The 24269-nt window shown below is 40.6% G+C and overlaps 1 protein-coding gene across 1 annotated transcript in view; it reads right to left on the bottom strand.

Annotated features, from left to right (window-relative positions):
* Positions 1-624: 624 nt before the first annotated feature.
* Positions 625-24269, bottom strand: part of LOC134357361 (collagen alpha-1(XIX) chain) — a 372824-nt gene continuing 349179 nt past the window's right edge. The window contains exons 54-56 of the mRNA XM_063068836.1: positions 21089-21232; positions 8057-8134; positions 625-4831 (exon numbers count right to left, since the gene is read on the bottom strand). Of these exons, the coding sequence (XP_062924906.1) occupies positions 4707-4831; positions 8057-8134; positions 21089-21232 (347 nt within the window). The 3' untranslated portion in view covers positions 625-4706. The remainder of the gene's footprint in view (positions 4832-8056; positions 8135-21088; positions 21233-24269) is intronic.

Genomic DNA, 24269 nt, shown 5'->3' with positions numbered 1-24269 from the left:
CAAAGTGTGTGAACTACTGGGGACAGAACGAACAGGAGTGGCTAATTGGGCAAAAGGGCAAGGATAGCTGGAGAATTAGCTATTCCAACCTGTTCTGTCATATCAATTCCCCCCAACACTCTTGACCACTAAATGGAAGAAATGTCACAGAGTAATACAGCACAGAAAGAGCCTTTCAGCTCAACTGGTGCATGCTGATCACAACATTCTCCCAACTAGATGGAGTTGCCTGTATTTGGACCATAACCCTCCAAGTTCCTCCTCTCCACATATCTATCCAAATACCATTGGCAAAGATGGCTGTGGTTGTTAGGAGTCTGTCATCTCTGCTCTGAGATATCAATGCAGGTGCCAAATTGTAACCATCTTAACCATTTCCTTTGGCAGCTCATTCAAGCTATCCTCTACTCTCTCTGTATTAGTAAGTTAACAAGCAGAACTGCCAGTAACAATTCATAACCTCCTTGGAAAATATAAAGTTACATGATAGCATAACATGATGTGTGGTAGGAAATAGCTTAAACACTCATATAGGTATGTTTGGTTGACTAGCCTGCTTTTCAATTGAAAGTAGATGTGATGTCATATATTAGACCAGGACACAGACTCTAAAGCAATAGACAATTTATTTAAATGGACAGTACACAATTTAATCATGAATTGCATACATAATAAAGTAATAAGAATATAATTTTCTTTCCCTCTGTATATAAGCCAACATTAGTTCACATCATATATCACAAGATCAATTTAAATCCTTTTTTTTTCAGATTGGTACAAATGTGAACAGAGAACCTTTTGCTGGCCATAATTCATCTGCACCTGACAAGAGTCTCCAGCAGCATACAATCAGAACAGGGTATATTATTAAAATATTGTGAGGATCTATTGAAAGATAAATCTGGTATTCCCTTTCCAATTACACACAGGCAGGCTAATGCCACATAAAAGGGTATGAAGCATCTTAAATAGATTAATAATTTCAGTGTTTAAACATTTGATTTCAAAAAATTATCACACTTTGCCACAATCCTTTTTTCACTCTATATGCTCTCCTGTTCTCTCAGTGGTAATACAGCAGGTAATACAGAAATTCTTTACTAAGGAATGAGCACAAAGCAATTTAATACTTTATTATAATGTGGTACAGAACAAAATAATTCAAACAAATAAAATATTAAAAGTTAGAAAGTATATAATCATTGAAAATGTCTGTCAAATTACAATAAAATTTAAATAACATTAATTAATTAAAGTGAAGAAATAAGTCAGTAACTAGTTTGCATCAGAGGATCAATTAATATAGTTTTTGGATATAAAATTCCACCTGAGAAGATCCCCATTAGTTCAACTATGTTCTCCACTGTTGCACTGTCTGATATACTGGGGGACCCTGCACAATCTCCAGTTTTATCCCATGTCACATTCTGAGCATTCTGATAACATCTCAGGCTTCACTTCCCCAGGGATATACTGGTCAAAATCAGTCTGGGTTCTTCATATCTTATTGTTTTCCAATGACCCTTAATCAAGCAACGCCAAGCAAAGAATGATTTTGGGTGAGGTCTGAGGCAGGCTTATTACTCCACCCTTGTTGAACAGCATCAGGGTCAGATATGAAAAACAACACTCAGGTCAGATATTGGATATCCCTCAACTAACTGTTGTTCTAGTTCCTAGCATCTTCACCAAAGAATGGAGAACTTAGGAAAGAAGACAAAAAAAGGTGCTGAGCAATAAATGAATTAAACAAAACAAGGAGTTATTTGGAGAATTTCCTGTGAAAATGAAGAATTATCAAAATCAGAAAATAGGTCATTTGAATCAACTACTTAATGCTACCAATAATTAATTCAATATACATACATAGATTAAAAACCATTCCTCAAATGAGGTAGGACATTGTGTTTAAAACAGTATATCTATCTGCCATCAACGTGTTCGCTTATACAATCATCTGACGTCATATTGACAAAATCAATTACAAACAAATAATCCAAACAAACAGACCAATATTCTTGTTATAAAGTATTTCAAATATCATCAACCGATACAAAAATGCTTCATATCATAAGTGTTAAATGCTTTTTTCTCATTGCAATTATAATGCATTGAAACTGAGTTCTAAATATTTTTGAAATGAAATGCATCCAAAAATTTGTATCTTTGTTTCTCAGCAGATGTATAGCATCACAATTTATTCTGCTTTTATGACCAATGACTGAGATGTTGTCATGTTCATAATTGCAGGAAAAAATTATAATTAAAAATTAACAGCAACTATTTTATAGTATTTTCACATGCGTTTACAAAAGCATTTAACAACCTCAATCTAAAATCACTGTCTTTCAGCAATTAATGTCTGATGAAAGGACATTTTAAAATGACATTATTTTTGCCTTTTATCGAGTAATCTTGTGAAAGGTGCTCTTGATAACACCCAATTAACTGGCAGGAAATTAGCACTGTTTATTTAAACAATACTGAGGAAGTATTGTATTGGATCCACACGGTCGCCACCCAGGAATGGGAGGGAGGAAGAAAGGGATGTTGAATACTATATTCATGGTTCCAATTCAGCCATCAAACTTCAGCAGAAAACCAAAAAATATATTAAAAAGAAAAACATGAAAGCTGTAAATTGGAACTAAATGTTGTAGAATTTATACATTTATATTGTACTACTTTCTTCTTTATTTTAGAGTAATGTATCAATAATATTTATTTTTCTAACTGTAGAACCTTTCAGTCCCTCCTGCCTATAATATTTCTCTGATAGAGCTTTCCCAATCCCTAACCTTTATATGTATGTCAAAATGCAGTTGTATTGCATAGGTGGCTCCACTTTTAACATATTTATGTTTTTGACTTAATTTGTGTATTCTTTCCCTACATTAGGCTTGCTCCATAATCATGGTGAATTTTATTTTATACAAATATTTGACCTGTTGTGTATCATGTTTATTTGCAAAAGAAAAAGAAAAATTATGCTTAGAATCCAAGCCAGGTTGGAATGCTCTTCTGATGAGGTACTTCTACTAATAATATACATTAAGTATACTGCTGTACCATTAGTTAAAATACTGGCACCTGTGCACAGCAGCAGATGAAGGTAATTTCTTAACTAACATAGAAGATTTTTTTTCTAAATTACAACATATACATTTCATCAATGAAATTGTTGATATAAAACAAACAGAAAGTTCAAAGTGTCAAAATACCTAGCATAAATAAATTTGAAGCAATAATCGCAGTAGTGTACATCGTGCATGCAGAACACCAACCAGTCCAGCACTCTAACAGAAAGTAACACTTCCCATGTGTATGAAAATAAAATAGCACTTTTACAATGTATAAAAAATAAGATCTGCCAATTTTAATCACAATTGAATTAAATCAACATATGTATTTAAAAGCTGGCAGTACAAGTTGCTCACAATTAAATTTTGCCATGATTAAATTAAAAATTCAAAATATACACATAGCACCGTTTGGAATAGTATTCGTTCCACACAGTTCATTCGAAAGGTGGCCTTTGCTTCCTGGCCCTAACCGTGCCAGTACATTACATGTTTAATGAGTTGGTTACCAATAATGTTAAAATAAGGACTTCTTGCTATTTTGCCATTTGAAGTATACGCTATTAAAATATAAAGGAAGAATCACAACTACCTACATTGCCACACAGTTTCATTATTATTCTTTTGAGGCTCTTTATTAAAGCCAATCATTCCAAATAAAGATTGTGAGGTGGCACTATTCAATAGCCATGCAAAGTATCCAATCAGCAGTAAAATCACATCACTGTGTCATGTGTATTCATAACAACATCAGTAAATTATTTGACTAAATCACATAAAAATTACAAATTGTTATTCAAGCAGATCAATGAAATAAAACCACACAGGACATTTAGTCCGTAATGCAGTAAACGTAAACATCATGTCTGATGTTTTCATAAAATGGGTTCATCAGTTTAAACTGCCAATTGGAGCCTTTAAGTGGAAGTTATTCATATGTTTTAACAATAATGAAAATTGATCTTTCAGATGATGTGAGCAAATTCATAGAAATTAACAAATTGGTAATAAATTAGCCTTTTTTTCAGAACGTGGGGAAAGAGATGTGTTGTGAGATGAATAGAATGAGTATTTTAAACTACGGGGACTGGAACAATGAACCTAAGGTCTCCTACACAAAGAATCCAAGGAAGCACACAAGATGGGATAGGGATGGATGCTTATCACAGTTATCACATATTTCATAATATTTATTCCTTACTGAAATCCTTACTTGAAAAGAGCTAAAAATCTCCTTATCAATCAAATCGCCACATTATGTGGGAAATATGTATTCAATGTGTTCAAAGACTATTTATGAAATAGAATTGGACAACAATTCTATCAGCAGATTTGTAAATGTAGAAGACCTACAGCAGCTGGTGTGTCTCATACCCAGCACAACACCTTTTCAACTGAGTTATAAATTCAACTTCGCTTATCAAGCTGTGAATGCATGACTCCATAACTGAATGTGGATCCAGTTGCACAATTTACAGACAGGTGACTACCCATGCAGTTTTTGCAAATAGCAAAAATTGGAACTGGATTCCTCTACTAAATTTTAAAGTGTGTTAACTAACAGTTCAAAACTGCCACACTTGAAATAATTTCTGGTTTAATGCCAGACTTCTATCATGCAGATGGTTATGTAAAACTTGCAGGAAAGAAGCAATCCGTGGCATCACATCTTCCATCACTTCCTGGAGGGCCTCTGATGCCTTGTGGACCTGGTGGGCCTGGAGGACCTGGGATTCCCAATCCTGGGAGACCTGAAACACACAATGCTCACATAATTCTCAGGTGTCTGCACATCAAGCTATTCAAACTGAAACAGCAACTTGAGCAACACACACAAAAAGCTGGAGGAACTCATCAGGCCAGGTATCATCTATGGAAATGAATAAACAGTCGACACTTTGGGTTGAGAATCTTCATCAGAGTTGGAAGGAAAGGGGGAAGAAGCCAGGAGAGGATAAGAAGGTGGGGGTAGGGAAAAGAGTCCAAATTGGCAGGTGACAGGTGAAACCAGGTGAGGGGGAAGGTAGGTGGGTTGGTCGGGGGGGGGGTGGGGAAGATGAAGTGAGAAGCTATGAGGTGACAGGGAGAAAAGGTAAAGGGCTAATGTAGAGAGTTGACCATGGGAGAAAGGACATCAGAGAGAGGTGATAGGCAGGTGAGGGGAATGGATAAGAATGGAGCCAGAATGGGAAATGGAAAAAGAGAGAAGTGGGAAGGGGGAGAAATGACCAGAAGTTAGAGAAGGTGCTCAACAAAACAACTTAGTAACTTGAGTCAAGACTTCAACAGATACAGTTGTGGATCAGTTTGCTGATCACCTAGGAAGTATGAGAGACTATATGGGGTTAGGTTTTGCAATAAAATTAACAATGTTGCTATGATAACACCTGGCACCACTCATGCACAGTTAAGTGGGGGTATCAGGTGGCTGTTGTCTGAGCTGCTTTAGAAGTACTAGGATGATAACTTTGGAGAAGTGACCGCGTGCTGAAAGGTGGCATTAAACTGTGTATGTTTTACCTCAACAGGCACGGACATAATGGCCTCATGGAAGTCTCTTGAGGAATACTGAGTGTGTAGGAGAGAATTTAGGGAATAAATTAGGAAGACAAAAAGGAGCAATGAAATATCCTTAGCGAGTAAAATTAAGGAGAATCCAAACACATTCTATCAGTAAATCCCGAGCAAGAGCATAACCATGGTAAACATGGATTCCCTTCAGACTAAAGGGGTAATCTGTGGAGAAAGGCAATATGACCGAGGTGCTATTTGAGTATTTCTCTTCACTAAGGAGGACATGGAAGTTGGTCAGTTTAGGGAGGGGAACATGGATAATCTGCAGCAGGTCAGTTTTGATAAGAGGATGTGTTAGGTAATTAAGGCTCCATAAATCCCCACAACCAGTCACAATCTATCCTTGATTGCTATGGGAGGCAAAGTTAACTGTGGCCCTCAAGAGATTTTTGCATTTTTGTTTACTACTGATGAGATTTCAGAAGAGTGGAGAATAACTAATGTTCTTTTATTGAAGAAGGGTAGCAGAGATATACTGTTCTAAACCAATGAGCATTATGTCAATGGTAGGGAAATATAAAATTCTAAGAGGCAAAGTTTAGTACACCACTGTGCCATCACCACCTCCTTCTCCACTCCACTGTGGCAACTTCATGGCCGTAAGCTGCTCCCACAGCCTCTCCACTGTTGCATCTGCTCATCTGTCTCTACGTAAGGCTGGTTATTATCCCGTGGACTATGCTAGTGTGAAAGGCTCAGATGTTCACTTTTTGATGGTCTGAGTGCAATGAATTGAGCTTCTTCAGCAAATCTCTGGACATCTTCTCCATGTTCTCTGTCTTCAATGGTATGATGTGGTCCTGTGCTCAAACTGCCAGATCTTTTGAGAACCTCACTAAGGTGCCTGCTGGGGCTGTCTCCTCCAGGTCTTTGAGACCTTGCTCATGAGCATTCAACCAGAACTACTACTTGTTCTCCTTGGTTAAATAAGACCATAAGACAAAATAGCAGAATTAGGCCAATCAGCCCACCGTGTCTGCTCTGTCATTTGATCATGGTCATTTATGTTTCTTCTCAAGCCCATTTTCCTGCCTTCTTCCTCTAGCCTTTGATGGCCTTACTGATCAGCAACCTGTCAACTTTCATTTTAAATATACTCAGTGATTTGCCCTCCACAGCCACCTGAATTGCACAGATTCACTAGCGTCTAGCTAAAGAAATTCCTCCTCATCTTTGTTCTAAAGGGACTTTACTGTATTCTTAAACTGTGTCCTCTGGTCCTAGACTCTTCCACTAATGGAAATATCCTCTCTCCATTTACTCTTTCAATACTGGATAGGTTCCAGTGAAATGCCCCCTCATTTGTCTAAAGTCTAGCAAGTACAGGCCCAAAGCTATCAAACACTTCCTCATCTTTTGTCTGAGCAGTCCACACATATAACCCAGACAGGGAAGGAACTTGCTCAGATAGTCAATAACCCCAAGAAAACTGTACCAGTTATAAGGGAAGCAGGACATGATGCCTTCTAACCTCAGTCAAAGGATTTTTTCCAGGGCTGAAATGGCTAACATGAGAGGGCACAGTTTTAAGGTCTTCGGAAGGAGATTTCAGGGGTAAGTTTTTTACGCAGAGAGTGGTGAGTGCATGGAATGGGCTGCCAGCGATGGTGGTGGAGGTGGATACAATAGGGCCTATCGAGACTCTTGATAGGTACATGGAGCTTAGTAAAATAGAGGGCTATGGGTAACCCTAGGTAATTTCTAAAGTAAATACATGTTTGGCACAGCATTGTAGGCTGAAGGGCCTGTATTGTGCTGTAGGTGTTCTATGTTCAAGAACCACACACAAAATGCTGGAGGAACTCAGCTGGCCAGGCAGAATCTATGGAAAAGAATACACAGTCAATGTTTCGGGCTAAGACCCTTCATCAGTTTACTTTTTTTCATAGTTGCTGCCTAGCCTGCTGAGTTCATCTAGCATTTTGTGTGTGTTGCTTGGATTTCCAGCATCTGCAGATTTTCTCTTGTTTGTGATATTTCAAGTACATTTGGCAGGCTGCTGTAGAATATAAAAAAAATGCCATTTCATTGCCCTGAAACATTAACTCTGGTCTTTCTTTCCATAGATGCTGCCTGATCTGCTGAGTGTTTGCACCATTTCTCCTTCATTTCAGATTTCCAGAATCTGCAGTACTTTTGGATTGTTCTTTGAAATTATGATTTGCCTTAGACTGGGACTGACCCAGAATAAGAATTTATTATTTCTCTGGGAGTGGGGAAGAGGTGACACCAGTTTGTCCATTTAAACCAGACAGTGAATACGTGGAGAATATGTGACTGCATGGGTGTATGTATGGAAGCATTGTTCAGAAATGCCATTCAAATACGTGTCCTCCCTAAATGTCAACAATTTCAGGAGTAGAGAGGTACAGACAACAAAGGTTTAAGGTGCTATTCTGTACCTGGGGGGCCCCGTGGACCGATCTCACCAGGAAGTTCGATGCCAGGTTCGCCTCTTTCACCTTTTTGACCTCTGTAACCTGTCCAGAATAAACACAGAATTTAAGATCAATAGATTGTGTGTATTCCAATGTACATTAAGCACATGTGACTAGGCAACTTTGCTACCCTTGGAGGTTAGGAATAGGTGATCCTTAACTTCCCTTTATACTTCATTTATCTTTGGTTAGAATCTCAGAATCTCAGAATCATAGAAATGCATAGCACAGAAACAGACTTTTTCGGCTGACCTCATCGTATCCTGACTATGCTAATCCTATTTGCCTGCATTAGGCTCATATCCTCTATGCACTTCCTACTGTATGTAATTTCCTGTCCAAATACCCGTTAAATGTTGTGAAAGGTGTTTAAACATATTTAAATTGTGTTCCTCTTTAGATCAATAAAATACTTTTGCATTTATCCTCTAATAAATAAGAACTTTGCAAATCTATTTTAGGCTCACTGCAGCTTGCTGAATGTGAAGATTGCATTTTTGGTTGGGATACCATGCAACAGGTCAAGTGTTGGATGACCATTGGAACTGCCTGGACTCAATTTTTTTTTTATTTTAAACAGTTCATTTGTTCCGATTAACCCCTAATCTCTTAAAGAGAAGAGGTGGCTGTATGAATAGTTAAAACAAACCGAAGTTTAGAACAATCATACATGGCTATTAATCATCCAGTGATGTTTAGGACTGATAACTCCTGTCTGATATTGAAGCAACACTTGGTAGGCTGATTGACTCCATAAGAAACTGACAGAAAGACAAAGCTGAAGAGACTTGAATACTGTTAGATTGTTTTGAGATGAGTTCTGTCTCGTTTCTTATGGCACAAGTGTCACTTGATTTGTGATCCTTTCCTCAGGTTTGGGCTCTGAGTTCTCCCTCAGTCAGAATCAGAAGAAGATTTAATATCACTGGCATAAGTTGTGAAATCTGTCATTTTGCAGGAGCAGTACATTGCAATGCATAATAAAAAAAAATGTAAGTTACAGTAAGTAAATCTATAAAAAAAAAGACGTGCAAAAAGAGGGGAAGAAGTGAGGTGGTGTATGTGGATTCATTGTCCATTCAGAAATCTGATGGCAGAGGGGAAGCAGCTATGCCTGAAATGTTGACTGTGTGTCCTCAGGCTCCTATATCTCCTCTTTGATGGTAGGGATGAGAAGAGGGCACGCCCTGGGTGATGGGGGTCCTTAACGATAGATGTCACCTTTTTGAGGCATTGCCTTTTGAGGTATCCTCGGTGCTGGGGAAGCTAGTGTCTGTGCTGAAGTTAGCTGAGATTACAATTTTATGCAGCTCTTTCCAGTCTTGTGCAGTGGGCCCTCCATATCAGTCACAACATGTCTTGCTTTTTTGCATTATTTTTTGTGAGAATTGCTCTAACCATTGCTAATTGGATCTCTTTTATAAATATCCTGCTCTAAAATTTGTTAATCTTTACCGAGTCTTTGATACTTAAACTTTCTTGGCATTTTTTTTCTCCTGCAGACCTCAGGCTTTGTAAGCCTGTGATAAATCACTGCTGAGCTACAATGGGGAAGAATATAAAGCAGATCAAACTTCTATTTTTTTCCTGCTCCTTTGATCCAGTGACAAAACTGAATGACTTGCAGTTCAATTGACATCAAAATGGTTTACAAGATGTGTACAGATGGCACTTCAGTGGCCACTTCATTAGGTACACATTAATGCAAGTATCTAAACAGCTGATCATGAGGCAGCAACTCAATGCATAAAAGCATGTAGACATGGTCAAGAGGTTCAGTTGTTCAGACCAAACAACAGAACGGAGAAGAAATGTAATCTAAGTGACTTTGACTGTGGAATAATTGTTGGTGCCAGATAGGGTGGTTTGAGTATTTCAGAAACAGCTAATTTCCTGGGATTTTCATGCATTTCATTCTCTAGAGTTTACAGCTAATAATACAAAGATAAATACAACACCCGGTGAGCATCAGTTCTGTGAGCGGAAACTCCTTGTTAATGAGAGAGGTCAGAGGAGAATGGCTAGATTGGTTCAAGCTGACATGAAGGAGACAGTAACTCAAATAACCATATGGTTCAACAGGGGTGAGCAGAAGAGTATCTCTGAATGCACATCCTTAAGTAGATGGGCTACAGCAGCAGAAGACCATGAACATACACTCAGTGGCCACTCTGTTAGGTACGGGATGTACCTTTGTTAGATACATCCTCTACCTAATAAAGTGACCACTCAGTGTCGTGAGCTGAAGGGCCCTGATTCCATGTGGAGTACAGTATGTCTCTATGGCTCTACCTAAGAGGACTGAACAGATTTTCTGCACAGTATTTATGAAATATTGTCTAATTAAAATAATGAGATGCATGTATTCCTTGTTGTTCTGCTGAATTTCCAATTTTATTACATGAGAAATAAGTTCTGCAATACTTAAAATAGAAAACCTTGTCTAAAGTCAACATAATTAGGTTTTGCACTGGAATATATCAGTAAGTTCATCATCCAGTTATGCTGAAGGATTGGTGACTCCTTACTGATCTTCAAACAACACTTGTTGCAGAGATTGTGGACTGAATCACTTCATAAGAAACTGACAAGGAGGCAAAGTTGAAAAATTCATTCCATTTACTACAAAAAATCAAAATATGTACAGCAAAGTTTCTGAAGATAAGAAAAAATGACCACCTTGAGATATCCAGAATATTCGTGATAATTTTTAGAATTTCTTCTCCGGATGAAAATAAATTCTGGTGTCACAAACAGGTAGTATGAATGCTAAAGATCTGGCAAGGATCCCCAACTAGGGGGAAAACAGGTTCTTTTAATTAATGGGACAAGCAAATCCCAAGAGGTAGAAATGTAATTCAGGCATCAACACAGCATGCAGTCAGTTATCAAGAGTCTTGAACACTGCTCTTCAGTCTTGGTTGTCCAGGTGGTGGAGAACAAGTGTATTTTCAGTAGTACTGAATTGGAAGATTTGGAGGCCCCATGTGCCACCTAGGCACTAAGGGTTCAGATGACAACGGTGAATTGGAAGATTGGCTTTGTACTAGAGCACTTCCCTGATATAATATTAAAAATGTATCAAGGACTCCTTTCATCATTCTTCCTTTTCATTTTGCCCTTCTTTCCTGAAATTGAAATAGAAATGATTTTTCATGCACAGAGGAGTAGACAGAAAGCGATCATCATTGCAAAATTTAATTTAACATATCATGAAGAAGGGCACTATGTAGAGAAACTGTATTGCATATTTCAAAAATTACTGATGGGGGACTTCTTTTGTATAAGTTTAATGCTTGTGGGACATGAGCAGATCAAAGTTCAGATGAGAAATAACCATTGTAGCTTTCATAATATAAACAATTCTTGATGGTTAGAGATTAGAAATTGGAAATCACAACACAAATGGGAATGGTCAGCTTTTCTTATACTGTTGCCTGTAATCCACTCCATAATGTGGAGGAAATATTTTGTTTTGAATAGAGTCACAGAATCAAAGAGTATTACAGCACGAATACAGGCCCTTCAGGCCATCACCCCCATGCTGACCACATTGTCCATCTAGCTAGTCCCAATTTCCTGCATTCTATTCATACCCTCCATGCTCCTCCGCTTCATGTCTCTAACTAAGTGCTTCTCAAATGATACAATTGTACCTGCCTCAGCCACTTCCTTTGGCAGCTCATTCCATGTACTCACCACCCTCTGTATGAAACAGCTGTCACTCAGGTTCCTTTTAAATCTTTCTCCTCTCACCCTAGAAATATATCCCCTAGTTTTGACTCCCTTACCCTGGGGAATAGACTGTTATCATCCATCTTATCTATGCCTCTCATAATTTTAAACACTTCTACAAGGTCACCCCTCATTTTCCTTTGTTCCAGGGAGAGAAAGACTTAGCCTGGCCAATAATAACACATGCCCTCTAGTCCTGACAGCATCCTTTTAAACCTTCTCTTCACTGTTTGCAGCTTAACCATGTTTTTTTATATATATAACAGGATGACCAGTACTGTACACAGTACAACTGCACCATAATTCCTGTACTAAATGCCCTGAGTAATTCAGGCCAGCACACTTTATGCCTTTTTTTACCACCCTATCTAAATGTGATGCTGCTTTCAATGAACTATGCACTTGTATTCCTAGTTCCCTCTTTTCTATTGCACTCTCTTGTGCCCTACCATTCAAAATTGAAAGTTCAAAGAACTTTTATTATCTAAGTATCTATACCAGGGGTCCCCAACCTTTTCTGCACCGCGGACTGGTTTAATATTGACAATATTCTTGCAGACCAGCCGACCCGGGGCGGGGGGGGGGGGGGCGGGGGATTTTCAAGTAGGGTTAAACTCACTTCAACATGTCTTTTACAGTTAGGGTTGCCAACTTTCCCAAATAAGGGATAAGAATAGCAGTCAAATCCCGGGACACTTTACCCCTGGAAAGACTACCATGACCATGAAGCCTTGTGCGGGCACCTGTGTGCGCATGCGCGTACTTGCCGAACTTTTCCCCACAAATCGGTTTTGTCTTCATCTTCCCGACTATACTGTACATACATTATTTTTACTTTATATAGGCTGTGTATTTATCATATCATTCCTGCTTTTACAATATGTTAGTGTTATTTATTTTTGGTTATATGTGTTATTTGGTATGATTTGTTAGGTTACTTTCTGGGTCTGGGAACGCTCAAAAATTTTTCCCATATAAATAATGGTAATTGCTTCTCTGCTTCACACCATTTCGGCACGAACGGTTTCATAGGAACGCTGTACCTTAGCAGGGTAAATACGGGACAAACCAATTTAGCCCAATATACGAGATGTCCCGGCATATACGGGACAGTTGGCAACCCTATGTTCAAGTTCAACAGTGCGTGTCAGGGAATGAGGAAAGGTGCAGCTGACTCATATTGTTTCCTCACAGCCTGGTAGCACATGCTTTGCAGCCCGGTACCGGTCCGCAGCCCAGTGGTTGGGGACCGCTGATCTATATATTATACAACCTTAAGATTTGTCTTCTTACAGGCAGCCACAGAACAAAGAAACTCCAAAAGGACCCATTAAAAAAAAGCATCAAACACCCAATGCGCAGAGAGAAAATCATGCCAACAATAAAAGAAGGCAAATAGCATTCAGAAAGACACAAAGCCAGGCATCACTGCAGCTGGAACAGGCCACAGGCCATTGCAGAGCAGAATAAACGTCACAGAACAGTGAGCAGAACTGGCCTGCCCATCACCTCTGGTCCTGACACCCTGACTTTTTCAACCTGACCCCGTGCTTAAATCATCCAAACATCAGGTTGTTCCTCACTCTTGGACTTGAACCTCCCACCACAATTCAACCTGTACTTGACCTTTCCAATTCAGCCTGGTGCTTAAACCGATGAGACATTGAGACTTTCCCCGTTTCCGCCTCTACTATGCCTCGCCTTCACCTCTGCATCCTCCCACTTCCACCTCAACTCACCTAGCCTCACCTGTTAGCAGTGATCATTATTAAAAAATGTTATGAATAAGGTGTTAAGTAGTTTTCTTTGTTTTGTATTTTGCTGTTGAAAAGTAGTCACTGGCCATTGCCAGCACCATCTTAAATCATACAAGTCCTACTCTGGTTTGACTTTCCAAAATGTATCACCCTACACTTATTTGTATTAAATTCTATTGCCACTCCTCAGTCCACTCCCTAGCTGATCAAGAGCTACAGTAACAGCTCTTAATGGTGTGCCATATGCAAATTTGCTGATCAAGCTGAGAACATTTAGATACAACACACAAAAAATGCTGGAGGAACTCAGCAGGCCAGGCAGCATCTTTGGAAAAAATTACAATCGAAGTTTTGGGCTGTGACCCTTCGGCAGAACTGTACTTTTTTTCCACAGATGCTGCCTGGCCTGCTGAGTTCCTCCAGCATTTTGTGTGTGCGCTTAGATATCCAGCATCCGCAGGTTTTCTCTTGTTTGTGATTGGGAACATTTACATACAAATATCACTTATATAAATGACAAATAACAAAGGTCCAAACGCCAACCCCTGTGGCACACCAGTCACTAGTCTCCAATCTGAGAACCAAACTTCAACCACTTCCATCTGCCTCCTAACTCTGAGCCAATTTTCAATTCACCCTTACCAGTTCTCCTTGGATTCTATGGGATCTAACCTTCCAATCCAGCCTGCCATGCAAGACCTTTTTCAAAAGTCTTGCCAAAGTCCAAATAGACAACATTCACTGTGCTACTGCAATCTACTCTTTTGATTACCTCTTCAAATAACTCTGAAAGATTCCTCAAGCATGACATCCCCCCCACAAAGCCATGCTGACTCCTCCGAATCAGACTCTGTTTACCCAAGTGCCCTCCTGTCGATCCAAATAGCTTGGGGAAGGAACTGCAAATGACTTTCAACTCAAATAAGTGAGAGGTTTTGCAAATTTGGAAGTCAAACCATGGTAGGCCATACAGTGAATAGTCGAACTGTGGAAAATGTTGCAGAACAGAGAGACCCAGTTCACTGTAAATGGTGTCACAAGTAGACAGGGTGGTCAAGAAGGTATTTGCTATCTTGGCTTTCATCAGTCAGAGCACTGAATATATAAGTTGATTAGAGTTTTTTGACAGGAGTTGTTGATTGGAGTACTATGCAGATGCAACAGAAGCATTCCTGCGCAGGTCCAGCGAAGAGCTTTAGAAACCCAGGCTCTATAAAATGAGGTACCATCTAGTGGAGTGGTCATTATGGGAGTGGTGGTTGTTGGAGTAGTCTGAGTCAGAGTAGTAAGGCCCAACAGGGCTTCAGTGAGAACAGGCGGAGGCAAGGAAAGTAGGTAAATTCATTCCTTATTAGTTATTTCTTATTTGTTTTAATTAACGCAAGAGAATAGGGGGGAATGTCTACAGAGCCAGTACTCTGTTCTGGGTGTCAGAGGTGGGATTTCCAGGAGATTTTCCGTCTCCCCGATGGCCACAACTGCATCGAGATGCAGCTCTTTAGAGAACAAGTTAGGGAACTGGAGCTGTAGCTTGATGACCTTCAGCTTGTTAGGGAAAGTGAATCAGTGATACAGGAGCTACAGGAAGGTAGTCACCCCAAAGCTAAAAGAGACAGATACATGGGTGATTGTCAGGAGAGGGAAGGGAGAACATCAGATAGTGGAGAGCACCCCTCTGGCCATCTCCCTCAACAACAAGTACTCCATTTTGAGTATTGTGGGAGGGGGATGACCTACTGGAGAAAGCAACAGCAGCTGTGCCCCTTGCACTGAGTCTGGCCCTGTGGCTCAAAAGGGTAGGGAACTGAAGAGGATGACAGCAGTGACAGCGGACTCTATAGTCAGTGAGACAGACAGGCAAATCTGTGGACACAAAAAAAGGAAACATGGATGGTAGTTTGCCTCCCAGGTTCAGGGTCGATGATGTTTCTGAAGGCATCCACAATATCCTTTAAAGGGAGGGTGAGCAGCCAGAGGTCACGGTACATATTGCTACCAATGACATAGGTAGAAAAAGGGAGGAGGTCCTGAAAAAAAGAATACAGGGAGTTAGGAAGGAAATTGTGAAGCAGGACCTAAAGGGTAGTTATGTCAGGATTACTGCTCATGCCACTTGAGAGTGAGGATCAGAATAGAAATAGAATCAGGTGGCAGATAAATGCGTGGCTGAAAAATTGCAGCAGGGATCAGAGATTCAGATTTCTGGATAATTGGGACCCCTTCTGGGGCTGTACAAAGGGACAGGTTGCACTTGAATCTGAGTGGGACCAATATTCCTGCGGGCAGATTTACTGGAGCTGTTGGGAGTGGTTTAGCCTAATATGGCAGGGGAATAGGAACCAGTATGATAGAGCTGAGGATGAGCCAGCAGGTTTACAAGTAGATGAAGGATGTAGTCATAGTCATAGTCATGCTTTATTAATCCCGGGGGAAATTGGTTTTTGTTACAGTTGCTCCATAAATAATAAATAGTAATAAAACCATAAATAGTTAAATAGTAATATGTAATTATGCCAGTAAATTATGAAATAAATCCAGGACCAGCCTATTGGCTCAGGATGTCTGACCCTCCAAGGGAGGAGTTGTAAAGTTTGATGGCCACAGGCAGGAATGACTTCCTATGACGCTCTGTGCTGCATCTCGGTGGAATGAGTCTCGGCTGAATGTACTCCTGTGCCCACCCAGTACATTATGTAATGGATGGGAGACATTGACCAAGATGGCATGCAACTGAGACAGCATCCTCTTTTCAGACACCACCGTGAGAGAGTCCAGTTCCATCCCCACAACACCACTGGCCTTACGAAAGAGTTTATTGATTCTGTTGGTGTCTGCCACCCTCAGCCTGCTGCCCCAGCACACAATAGCAAACATGATAGCACTGGCCACCACAGACTCGTAGAACATCCTCAGCATCGTCTGGCAGATGTTAAAGGACCTCAGTCTCCTCAGGAAATAGAGAGGGCTCTGACCCTTCTTGTAGACAGCCTCAGTGTTCTTTGACCAGTCCAGTTTATTGTCAATTCGTATCCCCAGGTATTTGTAATCCTCCACCATGTCCACACTGACCCCCTGGATGGAAACAGGGGTCACCGGTGCCTTAGCTCTCCTCAGGTCTACCACCAGCTCCTTAGTCTTTTTCACATTAACCTGCAGATAATTCTGCTCACACCATGTGACAAGGTTTCCTACCGTAGCCCTGTACTCAGCCTCTTCTCCCTTGCTGATGCATCCAACTATGGCAGAATCATCCGAAAACTTCTGAAGATGACAAGACTCTGTGCAGTAGTTGAAGTCCGAGGTGTAAATGGTGAAGAGAAAGGGAGACAAGACAGTTCCCTGTGGAGCCCCAGTGCTGCTGATCACTCTGTCAGACACACAGCGTTGCAAGCACACGTACTGTGGTCTGCAGTCAGGTAATCAAGAATCCATGATACCAGGGAAGCATCCACCTGCATCGCTGTCAGCTTCTCCCTCAGCAGAGCAGGGCGGATGGTGTTGAACACACTGGAGAAGTCAAAAAACATGGCCCTCACAGTGCTCGCTGGCTTGTCCAGGTGGGCGTAGATAGGGTTCAGCAGAAAGACGATGGCATCCTCAACTCCTAGTCGGGGCTGGTAGGCAAACTGGAGGGGATCTAAGTGTGGCCTGACCATAGACCGGAGCAGCTCCAGAACAAGTCTCTCCAGGGTCTTCATGATGTGGGAGGTCAATGCCACCGGTCTGTAGTCATTGAGGCCGCTGGGGCGTGGCATCTTCGGCACAGGGACAAGGCAGGACGTCTTCCACAGTACAGGAACCCCCGGAGCCTCAGGCTCAGGTTGAATACATGGCGAAGTACTCCACATAGCTGAGGGGCACAGGTTTTGAGCTCCCTGGTACTGAAACCATCCGGTCCTGCAGCCTTGCTTGGGTTGAGACGTTTCAGCTGTCTTCTCACCTGTAGAGCTGTGAAGCCCACCATGGTGGTTTCGTGTGGGGAAGGGGTATAGTCATGAGAGCAGGGTGAGGGACTGTGAGAAGGGGTAGGAGGGGAGAGTGGAATATGTGTTCATTGGGGGCCGACAACAGATGGCTCATGTGTGGGATGGGCAGGGGCCACAATGTCAAATCTGTTAAAGAACAGGTTAAGTTCATGGGCCCTGTCCACACTGCCTTCCGCTCCTCTGTTGCTAGTTTGCCGGAACCCAGTGATGGTCCTCATCCCCCTCCAGACCTCTCTCATGTTGTTCTGCTGGAGTTTCGACTCAAGCTTCCTCCTGTACCTGTCTTTAGCCTCCCTGATCCTGGCTTTCAGGTCACTCTGTATTGCCCTCAACTCCTCCCTATTTCCATCTCTAAGCACCCTCTTTTTAGCGTTCAGGATGTCCTTATTGTCCTTTGTCACCCATGGCTTGTTATTTGAATAACAAAGGACAGATCTTGTTGGAATATTGGAGTCCACACAGAAGTTGATGTAATCAGTGATGCATTCTGTGAGCCCATCAATATCCTCTCCATGTGGCTCACAGAGTGCCTGCCAGTCTGTCACCTCAAAACAACCCTGTAACATGAATGTAAGGAAAAACAAGCCAATGATAGGGTACGAATGCAGACAGAGCATTGTACCTGTTACGTACCCCGTAACTGGGTTGCCAAACCAGCAGAAATGGACCACTTAGTTGGAGTCTGGATTACTGGAACTAAGAAAGTTTTATTAAAGAAATAAGTAACACAGTACTCTAATAGTAAGGAGATAAATGCAACAGGTTAGCAATGATAAAACACACATGTACACAGAACTAGGATAATAGGATCAATCAAGCTCTATCGCAGTCTAGGGGTAAAATGATCAGTCTCAAGTGACGCAGAGTTCAGTTCAGTTTACTTCAGTTCGCAGTAATCGCTGTTGTGTCGTTGGAGAGAGAGAGAGAGAGCGAGCGAATGATGATATTCAAATCGGATTCAAACAGACCTTTGATATTCCTCGCAGTTAGCTTTCGGGTGAGCCCTTTGTAATGTCTTCTGAGGTCACCGACTGTGACCCCTCAGTTCCGGATACGATCGTTCTTCTGCGGTGAACCTGGCACCCAGGCAAGGGCAGACACACACACCAGGTTCCCGCCGATTGTACCTTTTCACCCTGTGCGTCTATGGTTGGTCCTGTGACTAGAGCTCCAAAACTCCCACCAACTTGTGGGGGGGGGGGCACACCGCACTTCCAGGGTCTCGTTATCTCGTGGTGTTGTGGTGTGTCGCTTGCCTTAGCGAACCTGTTCCTTTTATCCCCCTGCTGGGGTACCGCCTGTCCATCAAACTTCAAACAGTTCAGGTTCAAAGCAACCGGTCTGACAATACTCAGAACTGTGTCTCTTTTCGTTAATCTCTCTTATCTCTCATATTAGCATTTTGAATGTTTCCCCATTGTCTCTCTTATCGGCATCAATCTTCTGATAACTTGGTCTTTTGTCACATACCACAGAGCAAAATTGAAAAGGGCAAAGAATGCAGAAGAAGTCCTCCTCACCATTGAGCACATCTACAAGGAACGTCGCCACAGAAAAGCAGCATCCATCCATCATCAAGGTCCCCACCATTCTGGCCATGCTTTCTTCTCACAGCTGTCATCAGGAAGGAGGCACAGGAGCCTCAGGACCCACAGCATCAGGTTTGGAACAGTTATTACTCCTCAACCATCAAGCTCTTGAACGCGAGGGAGCAACTTCATTCACCCTAACACTCAACTGTTCCCATAACCTATGGATGGACTCACTTTCAAGGACTCTTCATTTCATGTTCTTGATATTTATTGCTTGTTTACTATTATTATTATTATTATTATTATTTTCTTTCTGTATTTCCAGTTTGTTACCTTTTTCATATTGGTTGCTTGTACATCTTCTTGTGTGCAGTTTTTCATTGATTCTATAAAGAGTCAATGTTTTGGGCCAAGCCCTTCCATCAGGACATCCTAATAAAGGGTCTCCCCCAGAAACTCTTTGTTCCTCTCCATGGATGGTGCCTGACCTGCTCAGTTCCTTCAGCTCTTTCTGTGTGTTACTCTGGATTTCCTGCATCTGCAGAATCTCTTGTGTTTATCTTCTTCCTTTTCCCCTTTCCAGATTTCAGTGCTTGTTCCACAATTCAGATATTGTCTTCCAGAATTTGAATGCATTGATGTTCCTGCACCATCTCTTCTTGCCACTTCTTGAATGTAGGAAAGGTGCTTGAGTTGCCACTGGGTGTTACTTTGAATTTGTTTCTGATTAGCTTAACTTTGAGATTAGTCAGTCTGTCACTTTCAGCTCCAGCCTCACAGATATGGCAATGAGCCTGCTAAAATGCTCATTCTTGGAAAAAAAATGATTTACTGACTGTTTCTCCTTTACTTCTTGTTTGTCTTCAGTGTTCCAGGCTCATCGCTCTGAAGTACAGAGTTACAGCCTGTTCCTATCCCATTTCATCTTACCATACAACTCTGCAAGAGTCTCTGCAGCTTGAGTGTGTACTCTGGTATCATTCCTAGACAGCTTTTATAAATGTATGAGCATCATCACCCCAATTCCTACTTACATTCTGTTGGCTTCTCTGTTTACACATTTAGTATCCATGTGCATAACACTGTGTGCTTGGCATCCCAAGGAGGTACTGCACTTTTATTAGTGTAAAAGATCGAATAATTTGATCAAACATTTTAAGAAGCATCTTAAAAGAGAAAGGAGATGAAAAGTCTGGGAGTCTTTGGAAGAGTGATTACACTAATTGCCTTAACAGCTGAGGGTAAAGACCAATTGCTGAATTCATCACTTATTTCATTCAGTATTCTGTCCCTTGTAACTTCTGAACTCTTTCATCTCTATGCCCTTTTGATACCATTTCCATATTACTATTTATCTTAACAACCTGAAGACTCGTGGAATAAACTGTACAATCTTTTGTCCCTTATCTGTGTAGTTGATTACTTTCATGGTTAATTTGTGATTTGAAAATTACGAATTTAAAATTATGAATAAATTATGTGTCTAAACTATATACAGTAGTTCTACTATATTTAGAATATCAAAATACAACTTTCTTGTGTTTAAATTAAATTAGATTCTCCATATAAAGCAAGAATTCTCCATGATCTATTTGTTCGCAATAATCCCAAGACCTTCATTGCATCCCTCACAACTCTACATTGGAGCTTTGAGAAATGATTTTGCCTTTTGTTGGTCACACACTGTATGCATAACGTGACTTTACTAAATGGAACAGTTTGAAGCAATGAAACTTCATGTAATTATATTAAGTAGTTTTCCATTAATTTGCTTCTGCATTTTTTTCTATCTTTTCTCATTTCTGCCACCAGAGACCTCTGTGCCTTCTGATGGTGGCTTGTCAAATTGTAAAATGAATTTCAAATTATCTGTGATGCAAGTTTTTGCAAGCCAAGGATTATTTTTACTATAACATATTACAATTCAGAAAGGAATAAGGCCCATGTGTGAATGAAATCATCCTTATCATTTTAGGTAAATCTTGCCTCTGGGTCCTTGTGCTCCAGTCTCTCCTTGAGGACCTGGTAGTCCAGGTAGCCCATCTTTTCCTGGTGGCCCTTGAAAGATTGACTTGGCTTCAGCAGCCAACATTGCAGCAGGGAACTTCAGTTCATAGTGCGCCATTTTCTCTGGAAAGAAAATTGGAAGAGGACAAAAAATGTGTTATTTAATACTTATCAAAGGTTTCAATTGTAGGTTGACCCTGGCCTGTCATTTAGATTGTGGTTGAACAGTTCCTTAAGTACATCTATCCTTCAAGGTTTTGTATGCTTTTCTATCAAAATTCATGACCTCACTTCAGGAAAGGTTTTGAGATTTCTACCATTTGTCTTGTGAAGATTACAGAAAATTGCAGGACAATCTTTGAAGGAAAGGCAACATATTTGGCAATATGGCAAATAGACTGAGAAAAGGACATCGGGCCATTCTGAGAAATTTAGGGGAGGTGGGAAGTTTGACTGAAATGATGGTGGTTGAATATTTTATTTAGATGAACCATGTGGATTTATTCTTGGTGAAGTTAGAGTGCTTATGTTACTATTATTAATCTTCCACCATCCTTCAGGAAGCAAGAAACTCAAATTTTGCTGATGTAGTTTACGAATGCACTTTCTGAATTGGAAAACCATCTTTGAATCATTTTGAGTTGTCCAATATAAACACTGAAATCACCTGAATAGATTATTGCCTTGTAATCTCTCTGGAGACACACTGTTCTTCAGAAACCTTCCAAAGTCCTTGACTGGATTATTGTTTTCAATCATTGCATGTGTAAGGGGTTCTTCTTTCATGTTACTTGCTAAGGCTAATAAACTGGCTTCTCTGTAGTGTTATAATAAAATGGCTTCTCCGTAATGTTAACTGTGGATGTAAGGGGTTCTCTGTAGCAGCATGTTTGGGTTATAATTAGTGATAACGGGACTTATATTCATTTGCTAACCAATTGGGACAGATGTTATTCTTTCTTGTGTATCTGAAAACTGTTGTTTGCACAGGATTTGGTCAGAACGCTCCATGGGGAAGAAGAGAGTAGATGCACCCAAAGAGATGCTGTGACCCGGTGAGCGGGGGCTTGGGACCCGACCGAGTTCGGAGGAGATCGAATGGTGGAAAGTGGATATTGCGCGAGCTCCAGTGGCTTATTTGTGCACAGAACTGATAAATTTACTGACTTGGTGCCTTTATTTTATTTTATATTTTGGTTTTCTATTAACCCCATAGTTCAAGTAAGAATTATAAAATCTTAATTATTTAACCGCATCCTGTGTACGGCTTGTCATTATGGGGTACTGATTTGAAACAGGGGACACATTGCACAGCATTCACACAAATGAGAGTTCTAAGGCTTGGCTGGGCAGGGAGTTATCATGCCACTAGGTAAAGCGAGGGTTACACATACATGCATTTTTATAGCATTGGCAATGAGATTTGTTTAGCATGCAAACTAGAATCATGAACGTTTACTGAGATGAACTGAACCACAATCAAATGGACAACCATCCTCAAAGTTTAATCAATATTCATTGAGAGACTGCAAGAAACTGGTGCTGCAGTAGAATGTTTTGTTTCAATCACAGTGAATTTCTACAATCAAGCAGAATTAAAGCATCAGAGAAATTTAAAAAATGTTGATAACTGTAAAAGAGTACTGAAAATCAGAAAACTGGAGGAGGGATAACTTTGGTAGATAAGCTCCTAACAATCAATGAGAATACTTCTCCATATGGTTGGACTCAAAGCGCTTCCAGTCCCAAGAGGGGAAGAGCAAATTTGAGTAAATCTTCTCTCAAAAGTTTGATCTAAAACAGAAATGGTGAGGAAAATGCTTAATAAAATCATTTACTGAAATCTCTAAGATCGTAGGTACCTGAATTCTACTTATCAAGACAGAATGTTTAAGAGCAACCCAGTCTTAACAACCTTTGTCAAAGTTGAAAGTACATTTATTACCAAAGTATGTGTACTATATACAACCTTGAGATTTGTTTCCTTACAGGCAGCCACCAAACAAAGAAACCAAGTTCAAAAAAAAACCATCAAACACTCAATGTACAAAAAAAAACATCGTTCTAATAATAAAAAGTAAGCAAATAACATTCAGAACTAAAGTTCACAAAAGTGAGTTCACAACCACATAGCTAGTTATCACTGCAGCCAGCCCAGGAGCCTATTAGATGCAGGCCTCAGCGTAGAGATGAGTAAATCTCACCAAGCAGCACGCTGAATACTGAACTGTCACTTGCCTCTGGCCCTGATACCCTGACATTTTCAGGCCCAGCGCTTAAATTGGCCAAACCTTGGTTCATTGCTCATTCTCAGCCCTGCCACTTCAATACACCTTTGAACCGAGACCCCACCGTCCCAGTTCAGCCTGTACCCAACCTTTCCAATCTGGCCTGGTGCTTTAGTCAGTCAAACATAATCTCGTTCCTTGCTCTTGGGCATGTGTCGCGATGCCTCAACTCTGCCTCCTCTCACTTCGGATCCGCTGCTTTGAATTGGTTCCAAGTCCACTTCAGCTTGTTTCTAGCTCTCAGGCCTGAGCCCGCACACACCATGCCACAGCCATCCTGCACCTTTGAGACTTCAGTTCACAGTGCAAACAAAGAAACACCTTCAAAGTTCAAGAAAATTTATTTGTCAAAGTATATAGTCATCACCACACATTACCCCAAGATTCATTTTCTTGTGGGTATTCACAGCAAACACAAACATAAGAGAATCATTGAAAAACTGCACACAAAGATGGACAATTAATGTGCATAAAACAGCAAATTGTACAAATGCAAAATGAGATGAAACAAAATAATGATAAATAAATAACAAATATTGAGTTGTAAAATCCTTAGAAGTGATTCTATAGGTTGTGGAATTAGTTCAGTGGTGTGGTGAGTGAAAACTAAAATTGCTCGAAGCCTGAATGTTATCGCATGTAGTATGGAAGATTCCAGCTCCAACTGTGCACAGAACTTTGCACAGAACTTGGGAGCTCACCCTCAGAGCACTGAAATGAAGACATGGCCCATTTCCACTCATTGTGGATAAGTCTATCATTTAGGATCTGTTGGTCATGGATTTCGCTCCTGGTGCTGTGCAAACCACTTGATGTCTGGGTGCTGATGTCAAAATGTTGCTGTCCTGATTCTGGAACCACAGATCAGTGGG

Source organism: Mobula hypostoma, chromosome 2 (genome assembly GCF_963921235.1).
Source record: "Mobula hypostoma chromosome 2, sMobHyp1.1, whole genome shotgun sequence".
Taxonomy (NCBI): Eukaryota; Metazoa; Chordata; class Chondrichthyes; order Myliobatiformes; family Myliobatidae; genus Mobula; species Mobula hypostoma.
This window is presented reverse-complemented; position numbering and strand designations above follow the sequence as displayed.